The sequence below is a fragment of the Penaeus monodon genome, chromosome 43, assembly GCF_015228065.2.
Source record: "Penaeus monodon isolate SGIC_2016 chromosome 43, NSTDA_Pmon_1, whole genome shotgun sequence".
Taxonomy (NCBI): domain Eukaryota; kingdom Metazoa; phylum Arthropoda; class Malacostraca; order Decapoda; family Penaeidae; genus Penaeus; species Penaeus monodon.
The window spans coordinates 31,757,255-31,769,754 of NC_051428.1; the positions used below are offsets into that span (position 1 = coordinate 31,757,255).

General features: G+C 37.6%; 1 protein-coding gene across 1 annotated transcript in view; it reads right to left on the bottom strand.

Moving 5' to 3' along the window:
• Positions 1 to 12,500, bottom strand: part of LOC119568213 — a 155,852-nt gene that overhangs the window by 60,820 nt on the left and 82,532 nt on the right. Inside the window, exon 3 of the mRNA XM_037916644.1 lies at positions 11,335 to 12,500. This exon is cut by the window's right edge and continues 2,052 nt beyond it. Within this exon, the coding sequence (XP_037772572.1) occupies positions 11,337 to 12,500 (1,164 nt within the window). The 3' untranslated portion in view covers positions 11,335 to 11,336. The remainder of the gene's footprint in view (positions 1 to 11,334) is intronic.

The window sequence follows — 12,500 nt, forward strand, 5'->3', positions numbered from 1 at the left end:
GACTTATTACTAATCCTCTAGCGCTTCGCCTTGTATGTGAATCTGTTCGAATTGAACTCTACTGTTGAACATGATCTTAGTCTTTTTCTTGTTCATCGTGAGTCCGACTTTCAGATTTTCTCTATTCAGATCGTTTATTAGTTGCTGCATTTCATTTACAGTTTCACTGAAGAAAACATCATCTGCAAATCTTAGATTGTTTAGGTATTCCTCTCCTATTTTGATACCCTTTCCATTTCATTCTAGCTTCTTGAATATTTCCTCAAGTCAAACTGTAAACAGTTTCGGTGAGATGTTATCGCCCAGTCTAACACCTTTTTTAATTGGTATTTTATCGGTTTACATGTGGAGCTTGATGGTTGTTGTCCCAACTTCGTATATATCTTCCAATATTTTACAATATACCTCCTCTACTCCCTGTCTTCGAATAGCTTCTAGTATTGCTAGTATTTGTACAGAGTCAAATGCCTTTTCATAATCGATGAATGCCATACACAAGGGTTTCCTATATTCGTTAATTTTTTCTCTCATTTGGGTAAGCATGTGGATGTAGTCTGTTGTTGAGAATCCACCGCGGAAGCCTGCCTGTTCTCCAAGCTCGTTAGAATCCAGACTGTCAGAAATGCGAGCTGTGATGAGTTTTGTGAACAGTTTGTAACTGAAAGGAAGATTATTGGTCAGTAGTTTTTTAGATCCTTACTAGCCCCTTTATATGTATCAACATGATTGTTACATTTTTCCAGGTTTTCGGAGTTTTTCCGTTAAGAAGGCATTTGTTAAATAAAATTGGCTAGTTTCACTGTTGCAATTTCTTCTGCATCTATTATATGGTCTATACCAATTCCGTCTCCACCTGATGTTTTCCCTCTCTTCAAGCCTTTAAGCGATCTTTTTATTTCAGTACACTTGTTGGGTCTCATTTTTATACATCTGGTAGCTACTTCGACGTAAACATAGACTAAAAATTATTTCTATGAATGAGGCGAAAACCCTAGATTGTTTGTAAGAAAGAATGTGATTGGTAGAACATAGATAACCAACAAGTGTATTAGTATCTATTTTTCGAAACTACATAAACCATTTCATCTTTCGTTTTCTTCAAACAAGTGATAACAAAACATGTAATATTAACAATCACTGACTTTGTTTTGGGATATTTTTCAAATGCGATTTCCTGGCGTTATTTGTTTATCGAAATGGCAACACCTATGGAGGTGAGGCGGCAATTCCCCCTTTTTTCAACACATCAGGCATCAACTATAGCTGCATATTTCTTGAAACTTGAAAATGCTATATGTTTTAATAATCTATGTATGGCAGCTGTATCAAAGAAAATTCTTCAAATTCGCTGATACCTTTCTAAATGGTTTTCCTAGCTTCGTCATCTAACGGCTAATCGAACTAATGGAGGGACCGTTTTATATATACATACATATATATATATATATATATATATATATATATATATATATATATATATATATATATATATGTATATATATTGCTACGCCAGTGGGTCTTTGTCTCTGTGCGAAACATGTGTTAACTTGAAAAGGATGACCTGGGCATGTGTTAACATGAAGGGACCTGGGCAAACATGATGCAACTGGCTGTGAGCAGAGGAGCGGAGGAACAAGCCAAGAGAGACAGAGTTGGGTGCTGCTCCTGTGAAGACCTCGTGTGTGCCCTTGTGACCTGATAAACTTTGTGTTGCCCTGTTATAAGCTGTATCGTGCAGTGTTCCCCCTGTATTGTGCCTATAGAAAAGTGTACGGGTAAATAACTTGTGTAAATAAAGGAAAGACTGTCTTTTTTTTTTTGTGCCCTGCCTCGCCACGTGGCGTTTCTCCTCGTGGTGTTCTGGGACACTGTGGTGCTCGGTGCCTCTTGGAGCTATTCAGTGTTCACGACCCTGTGGATAACACGCCGTCTGCCTAGCCTGCCTTGTGTTGGTAGCAGAGACGAGGCGGTCGGTGTAACAATAATATATTATATTATATTATATAATATTTTTAAATTATATATCCACACCACACACAATATGTTTGGGGGGGACCGTTTTATAATATACATGTATATTATAACACACACACACCCCACACACACACACACATATATATATATATATAAAATATTTTAAAATTATATTAAATATATAATATTTTAATTATATTAATTATATATATATATATATATTTTATAAAATTTTTTAACATACACATACATACTAAAATTATATATATATAATATATATTATATAAAATATATATATTATATATTTTATATATAGTGTTGTGTGTTGTGTGTGTTGTGTTGGTGTGTTTATATTTTTTTAAAAAAATTTATTTTTTTTTTTTTTTTTTTTTTGGGTGTGTGTATGTGTGTGTGTGTGTGTGGGGTGTGTGTGTGTGTGTGGGTGTGTGTGTTGTGTGTGGTGTGTGTGTGGGTGTGGGGGTGTGTGTGTGTGTGGGGTGTTTGTGTGTTTTTTGTTTTTGTTGTGTTTGTGTTTGTTTTTTGTGTTGTTTTTTGGGTGTTTTGTGGGTGTGTTTTGGTTGTGTGTTTTGTGTTTGTTTTTGTTTTGTTTTGGTGTGTGGTTTTGGGTGTGTGTGTGTGTGTGTGTGTGTGTGTGTGTGTGTGTGTGTTGTGTGCAAGTTTATAGAAATACAATCAGTTTTTGGTGATCATAGCTAAAAAAATTTATTCTTTGGTTTTTTCTAAATTTTTTATCTTGTGCAAATTACCATAATTTTTTCGCTATTTTATTATCCGCAAGTCGTGGGGTTTTTTCGAGAGTCGCATTTAAACACTAGCGAGAAATACATGTTTTCTTGTCTCAATTCGAGCAACTACTAGCCAGGGGGGTCCAAGGAGTGGGAAAAAACAAGTCTAAAAACTTACTCCCAATTCTGTGCTGTATTATATCCAATGTATTGAAAGAAAAAATCTAGTTCATTCTGATAAAACAGTAATTCACTCTCGCTTTCTATTTTTATCTGACACATATGCAGTTTATATTTCCCTTGTATATGTCAGTGCATGTCAAAGTTTTGATACATAATCTTAACATGTTTACGATAGAAACACTTATTTCCCGGTGTGTGGAGAGTCATGTTTGTTCACCTGGAACTTAAGTAGTTTGAAGAAAGAGCATCATCTAGAATAAAAAACACGAAATCGTATATTTGATACTCTTTATCATAATGACTCTTCATAAATTCCTGAATATTCATTTCGCGGCTAATCCTAATATATGCTAAACGAGAAAGAAAATATTTCCGATGGTATATGACGTCATGATGACATATAGGAAATCCGAGGTGAAAGCGAGGCTGCCAAGTTGACACTTTTTTCAAGATGGACGCAAGACAGTCTGAAATTGCAAATAGAGGCCGCTTCATTGGAATGAAGGAAAATAATTTCTCTTTCAGTGAAGTAACCAGAGAGCCTGGTATCCCCCGCTCGATGGTATACAGGTGAATAAGGTGGGAGGAGAAGGGCATGACCCTTGTTCCGGATGGCCCTTCACCAAGGCAGCTAAAATTCATATAAAGACCTACAGCTCCCGCCGCAGAATGACTATATGTAGAAGCGATTCATCACAGAACGTTATGAAAGATTGCTGGATGAGAAATATCAGGTGTAAATATCATTATCCTTCTTCAATTTGTTCATAGACTCTAGTTCAATTTTTCATGTATATATATATATATATATATATATATATATACATACACATACATATAATATATATATATATATAATATATATAATATATATATATATATATATATATAGATATATAGTTTATACGGCATATTTTATGTTCTGATTATCTATCATTAATTACTTTTTAGATGTGACAGACGACATATCTATAAAACGGCGGGGAGTGGCCACGTGACCAATAATAAGTGGGGTGGATTTTCATGCATGTTGTTGGCGAACTCGCTGAAAAAGAAGGGAGATTCAATTTAGACAAATATTTCGAAATTGTTAGAAGAAACGTTTCTCCCATCAGCACTTTGCTATCCTATGGCCATCCCCAGTAACAACCATATTCGGATAACCGCCCATCAAGAGCACTTACGAAATGATTCGATGACCAAAACCACATGGAATTACTTCCGCGGCCAAGCAATGCATGTCGCTCAGATCCAATGAAAAATGTTTGGCCGAATATTGTCAGTGTTTGGGAAACGGCTAATGAAAGAACCTCCCAAAGCTAACAGATCATGCTAAAAGGAATGGAAAGCGTTACGAAGAAAACCGGGACCTCGCATCACGTCATCTCTGTCCCAGGGATTAGACAAGGTTTTGAATGACGATAGATTGTTCTCATTATAAGTATGATTGCCCCAAGTATTGGTCTTTCTTTTCTACAATTATTACCATTTTTCTTTTTACAAATAAACCGATAGTAAAAATATACTCAAAATTAATAAGCATCTTTCCAATTGTTCGATTTACTGAACCCCCTGGTAAAGAAAAATAGAACACACACACACACACACACACACACACACACACACACACACACACACACACACACACACACAATATATATATATATATATATATATATATATATATATATATATATATATATATATATATATATATCTGTCAACTACATATTATTTTTGCTCGAGAAGGGATTCAAAATGTGTATCAACTATAAAACCAATGATTCTAAATGAACTAAAAAAAAAATTCACTTCCTCAGCACACACGCACATGAACACAGTCATTATAACCCTGCTACGGTTTTGCGTTCAGTTGCTCTAAAATGATAACACCATATCTTAAATTTATTGAATCAGTGTTTGGATCTGATGAAAAGAAAACAAGTAATTTTATCGATTCAAAAACATATGAAGATAATAAATGAAAACTTTGATTTGGTAACAAAACACAAGTATGCCATTTTTATCTACACTACGCATATACTGCAAACGGATGTGCATTTACAAACAAAAGTAATATAGATATTTAATAAATGACAAGAGTATAGCGCGAGATGAACTGCCCATTTCATGAGAAAGAACTTTTTTTTTTTTTTTTTTTTTTTTTTTTTTTTTTTTTTTTAGATATTAGATGCCGTACAGCACATGCATTGGGAGTAAGTTCTTAGACTTTTGATATTCATCTTCTTTGGAACCACTCAGCTTGTAGTTCGTCGAGTTGAAACAAGTAAACGTGTATTTTCTCACTAGGCTGTTCGAATGTGGATGCGACTCCTCAGAGAAACGCCACAACTTATGGAATACTAATAGTGAAAACTGTTGAGATTTTAGCATTAGAAACTGATTACACATAATGTTTTGGACCTCATTACCAAGTATTGACTTAGTATTCACACACACACACACACACACACACACACACACACACACACACACACACACACACACACACACACACACATAATGATAAAATATCGGTATATTCATTGTAACCTGCTGCAGTTTTGCGTCCAGATTATGTTATATAATGAAGAATGTGTAGCATGTTTTCTGTTTACTTAATCAGTGTTTGGTGGTGAAAAGAAAAAACCTTTATTCGTTCGATTAACCGCTACTAGATCGTGTAGCAACGGCCCACGAGAAGCATTTGCAAAGATACCAACGGTTTTTGCAAAGATTTTTATTTGATCTAACTGCCATACATAGACGTTTAAAGAATGAAGCGTTTTAATGTTTCAAGAAATATACAGCTATAACTGAAAATTATTGTGTTGAAAGAAGGGGGACATACTGCCTCAGCTCCACAGGTGTTACCATTTCGATAAACAAACAATTCCAGGAAATCACTTTTAAAAAATATCGCACAACAAAGTCAACGATTGCTAATACTACATGTTTTGTTATCGCTTGTTTGAAGAAAACGAAAGATGAAATGACTTCGTAGTTTCCAAAAATAGATATTAATACACTTGTTGGGGGTCATTTATGCTCTAGTAATCACACTACTTGTTACAAATAGCCTAAAGTTTTCGTCTCATTCATAAAAATACTATTTACTCTATGTTTACATCGATGTTGTTGCCAGATGTACAAAAGTGGGACCCTACATGTGTACTGAAATATAATTCCGAAACTTACGTCTCTAGTTACCGTGTTTGCTTCTATCCGTTGCTGTTCATTTGAGTTGTATAGGATCCCTGTAAAAGTCTTCCACTACTCTTATGATTTCATTCTTAATATATGTCACTTCGCTGTTTGGTTTCTTTATTGCATACATTTGATTTCTCCCTATTGTCAGTGTCCTTTTAACTGTTTTCATGCTTATACCTGAGATCACTGTTTCGTTTATTATTTGAGTATTGAATTTCCGTACATCTTCTCTCTTATTTTTATTTATAGTCTTCGTTAGTTCAGCTAATTCTATTTTGTTCCTGTTTGACGATACTTTCATGATCCTACGTTTTTGCATGAGCTGTTGTTTATACCGACAGCTTGCTGGAGCTTTGCTTGACGTTCTTACCGCCTACCTCAAGTGCAGCTTCATTTATTATGTCATTAAACTGTTTGCTGATTTGGTTAATGTTGAGATCTTCGTCGTTGAGAAGTGAATATCTGTTTTGGATGTTAAGGTTAATATCGCTCTGGTCATCAAGTTGGCAAAATTTGGCTGCGGTTTTCAAAAGGATTTGTTCCTTTCCCCTCTGAGGTGTAATTTAATTTGGCCTCTGACCATTGTATGGTCGCTGCCAACATTTACTTTATTAGGAACGCCATTTTCTACTATATCGTGCCTATTTGAAATTATGAAGTCAATTTCGTTTTTGATGTTAGATGGCGACTTCCACTTCCCCTCTGGTCTTTTTTTCGAAGAATGTATTCATGATATTGAGTGATCGAGCCTCCGCAAAATCGATTAGCATTTGTCCCCTCTCATTCCTAGTGCCTATTTCGTGATTTCCCACTACGGTTTCTCCTTATGTCTTTTTACCTGCTTTGGCATTGAAATCTCCCAGTGTTTTTTTACTCTCACATGAACATCTTCATAGAAGCTCTATTTCTTCATCACTGTGGCTACAGGTTGTAGCATAGACTTGAACGATCTACCCTGGGGTTTACCTCTCCAATAGAGCACGGGCCCATCATTTAGTATCTTCTGTTCTTCGCTTAGTCTTCTAACTTCAAATCCCCATTGTTCTTATATTGTATGCTCTTATATTGTTCATCAACGTGGGGCGGCCTATTTTTAACCGGAGATTTTTAGCACCCTCCGCTCCGGAGCGATCCTGATCGCGGCGATCAGGATCGTAACCAGGGGCCCCCTCGCCTCCGCGTAATGAGGGCCGTTGCTCTGTTTGTGCAGTTATGGTTTTTGATTGAGAGGTACACAGCCGAGTTACCCCCTCCTACTAGCTTAGGGGTATCATGGTGGGAGGGGGAGTAGTTTGGCCGGAATGTCACTGATAAGCCCCTTCAGCAGAGATGGCCCTGTCTAGTGTGGACTTATAACCAGCAATACACGGACCTGCTCACTACACAAGGGTATACTCCCGTGAGCATGGGCTTGAGTATCAGACACACACACACACACACACACACACACACACACACACACACACACACACACACACACACACACACACATACACATACACACACACACACACATATATATATATATATATATATATATATATATATATATATATATACACACACACATATATATACATACACAGTACATGTATCTATCTATATACACACACACACACACACACACACACACACACACACACACACACACACACACACACACACACACACATATATATATATATATATATATATATATATATATATATATATATATATTATATATAATATTAGTGGGGCAGATAAGTGAAACAATCGTTCATTTGATGATACAAGCATGAAATTTGGCATAATTATTTATTTTGTATTATATTTTGAGAAAAAAGTGCTAGCCATCTGAAATTCCAATATGGCGGTCGTTTTCCAAGATGGCCGCCATATGGTCCTTTTTAAGACAAAATATTGCAGAACGACGTGCAAATAAAGTTTTTACTAAGATACTTGATGAGTTCCCTTTGCCTGAGTTTGATGTGGGACCACCACTAATCATTCTGAGGGTCCAATTAGGCAGCCATTTTACAAGATGGCCGCCAAATGACGTCATATACTACATATGCCAAAGTCCAAGAGTCCATGTTTCAAACAATACTCAACCTACTATGGCCAAAAGTCCATTCACTGTTCATCAGGTTAGGAATTCTGGCAAGGGCAAGTACAGAGTAGAGTACAGAATAGTCCATTCTTTACACACTTGCACCTTCCACCACACTCTGTCTTGCATCCACACTTTGTCAGTTCATGGCAGCTCTTGGAAACGGGTTCCAGCGTTGTCCATACAACTTCCCAATCATCACCTTTTTTTGACCATCCCCACTCGGAAGGACGTTGAGGTTCTGGCTGACGATTGACACACTGTCCCCAAATATGACCTGCCTGGTAGGTTGCTTCAGTACACTTTGTGTTGGTGGAATCATGTCATATGACCTCTGCTTTCGCGCAAAGAGATCAAGCCTTGCCTCGTCTACAGAAGATGTTGTACTCGACCGGTCATACATAAGAACCACATATTTTTCCAGAACATGTAGATCAGACTCCTCAATCTCAGATGGCCTGCAGCTAAGTTTTGCAAAGGTGGCAGAGGCACCACTGAAGACATTCCATGTCTGCCATGCTGTCTTTTTCCCTTTGCCATTGAAACCTGACACAGGAATCCATCTAGTGTGCTCACCTTTTCCAAATCTAATGCACATTTGCTCCAGGCCGATTGATTTGAGAGAAGGCATCTGTGATATGGCGATCACAATGACGTCCGTGTCGTTTGCGTCGATCATAAGAGATTTAAAGCCTTCCGAAGTTGCATGCCAGGCATGTAAGAATATACGTGTGTCAGCCTCCTCACGTGTACAGGGAGCCAATTCCTCTAGGCTCATGTTGGTGTAACTGGCACTCGTAAGGGCGTCTTCTTCCTTCGTCACAATGACTACATTTTCCATAGTCATTTTAGCTACTGCATCAGCAAGAAAATGGAAGAGCTCCGTCTTGTTTGCACTGTCGCGGAGGAAACTCTTCCAGTTTGTAGGCGTTTTACTCTTTTCAGTAACTCTTCTCCTGATAGTTTTTCCTCGTTTCGATCTAGCTTCCGACTTCAGACTTGACTTATGATATACATCAAAGATGATGTCTGTTCTCTAGTGTTTTTTGCTGTACTGTTCTATTTTGGGGAGAATGTCCTTTGTGGCATATTCTTCGAAAGTCTGTGATGTCTTTGGCACAACTGCATTTACCAGTGATGAGCCATCCACAATGAGGACATCCGAGTCTGGCCTTGACTCAGGTAGTGTCACTTTCGCCTGGAGAACATCCACCAAATCGGCCTTAGTACATGCGCGTAGATTACCTTTCTTGCTGAGTGAAGGAGGGTAAGGCTGGTTCTCATGTCTGAAAAATTCTTGTAGATCACATCCTCTCGTTTGGCAGGAGATAAACAGGCGAGAAAACAGTTGACAGTCCTCCTTAAGTGCTTTAGTCTCAGATACTTTGGATGACTCTGGCCCAGTTTTGAAGAAGCCAGTATTGTTCTGAGTTGCACAGCAGTGTCTGTCACCAGTGTGCCCTGGTAGTGTGCGACATACACTCTTTTACTTGACTTGCCACCATTAATTTGCTAGGTTTATTTTCGGAGTTTTCCTTCTCTTAGATGAATTGCCTTTTCCCGGCTTTTGAGCTTCATCTACCCAGCGCTAAATGTTTTTTAGGCGCCATCACCCGCCTTACGCACCACCACTATCTGCAATATCACTTCTGCCGCGAGAAGGCTAGGGTGGGACTTGACTGCCAGAGGCTTTGTGGTTCGCAGGCCGTTGGGGTACTTTTTAGATAAAAAGGAGCTCATCCTTTTTACCACCCCGGCATTAGCAGTCCATCTAAGGGGCAACAATGAATTATTCATCTACTATTTATTTTACTCATTTATTAATCTACTACTGTGTTTATTTACTGAGGACTTTTAGGCAGACAGCAATGGTATTTATGACTGTCCTTGATGCTATGAGGGTATAAATAGTATTTATTTGTGCAGGAAACCTACCTAATGCACCAGAGATACTCCAAAGAAGGCAAATACGTCAATAATTTTACACCAAGATGTAAAACATTGAGCGCTTTTATGGTTTACCATTGTTTTTCCATTAACCGGTGGCCATCTTGGAAATAATGGCCGCCATATTGGAATTTTTGATGGCTAGCACTTTTTTCTCAAAACATGACCTACATAGCACATTCACACCAAATTTCATGCTTGTATCACCAACTGAATGATTCTAGTCCAAAATCACACGTGGCTGCTCCACTATATATATATATATATATATATATATATATATATATATATATATATATATATATATATATATATTCTGGACCTAACTACCTGCTTAAAGACATGACCCTTGCTCCCCCCCCCCCTGTATCTCTTGTGGATCTCTTGGAAAGTACATATAATGATACGGAAAAAAATATTCGATGAATATCATCGCCAAACTAATGAAATTACGGAACCTTGTACAAGGCTCTTCAGGTTATTATTATTGGTAGTTTTTTTCCACTTTCACAGGTTGCTTCCTATTACTAATGTTATCCTTAGCTTTTTTTCTATTTGTCATTATTATTTTCATTTTTTCCTCTTTTATCATCGTCATTTTTCTTTTTCTTCTATATATTCTTTTTATAGCTATTATTACAATTACTATTATTATTACTATTATTATTACTACTATTGCCATTATAATAATAATAATAATAATAATAATAATAATAATGATAACAATAATAATTGCAATTATTATAATTATTCTTATCATCATCATCATCATCATCATCATCATTGTTAATATTGTTATTATTGTTATTATTTTATTTATTTTATTTTATTATTATTATTATTATTATTATCATTGTTATCAACATTATATGTATATGTATATATTATAATCATTATCGTTAATATCAATGCTATCATTATTATCATCATTATCATTAATATTATTATCATTTCATTATCATTATTATTATCATTATCGCTATTATTAAAATAGAAATACAACCAACTTATAGATAATAGTATTTATTATATTATGACTATAATAGCAGTAATGATGATAAAGGAGATGATAATGATGAATAACATGTTGCTGGTCATTTGTATTTTCGCCCGTTATTTCAGTGGAACACATGCCAGCGAATACACACCATTAACATCCATATGAAATTCTCTTAAACTCACCTTCACAGGTCAGTCGGCGCACACGACGCCCTGCCCCTCGTGGGCGAGGGGGTCGGGGTGGGCGAAGGCGAGCCGGAGAAGCAACCTGACGAACTACCTGACGAACCAAAGGAACAACTCGAAGAGGCACAGGAGGGCGTTGGAGACGGCGGGGATCTTGCTGGGGTGGAGGAAACCGGTAAGTATATCCTCTTCACTGTTACTTTTGGAGTCGATGACGTCACGTGACTATTTAAGACTATGTTATGTTTAGAATAACTTTCGCCTTTGGTCATCAAAATATTGACTTGGTTTCCCCTATCATCAAGACTAGTTTTCTTTGGGTTCATTTGTGGGGCTTCTACATTTTCTTTGTTTGACTTTTCAGGGTAAACAATTCTATAATCACCCTTCCTTATGTGCGGTTCTTTTGAAATGTTCTGTGATTTTTTCGACATATAATTCTTATCGAATGATGAGCTTCGACTTCTGAAGGGAACTTTATTTGTTCTGTTTGTCGTGCCAGTTTGGGTACTGGGTATCTGATGGTATGATTTCAACTTCGTCTGAACATCTGGATCACGTGTCTGAGATTTCGTCCGTTTGTGATCGTAGACTCTTTCTGGCTGACTGTGATACAAGGAAGTTGCTGTCTGTTGATTTGTGGTTTCCCGAGGTGCTGGGTTTGGGAAGGATAAGGTACTGTTCTGACCGGCGTTCCCCGCGAATGGTTTTTCATGATTGCTAAACGGCCATTGTGTTTCCTGGTCCTCGGATTGATGATAACGACCTCGTCCCGACGATGCTCGTGAAAAGGCTGTCGAGAGACATGTGTTGGATGACTGATTTAAAGCCGAGAAAGTGAGTTGCTCAGCAGGGGTTACGAGTGCTTGTCGTTCGGGCGTGGATTGGGAAGAAAGCAAGCTATGTCTTGGTGAGGGTGCAGGAGCCAACACAGAGGGCTGAGGCTTACAGGGGGGAGAAGAGTTACCTGACTGACTGGACGCTGAAGCGAAAGTGTTGGAGAGGCTAACTGGTGGGGGGCTGGAAGTAGATTGACTAGGTTTGACTGAGTGACTGGCTGCATGACTGTTTTTGATGGACTGCCCTTGTGTCGAGAGGTCTACAGCAGAATGACTGTCGTCGGGAGTGCAGGTCGTGGACTGGCAAGCAGAAGCGGCAGACAT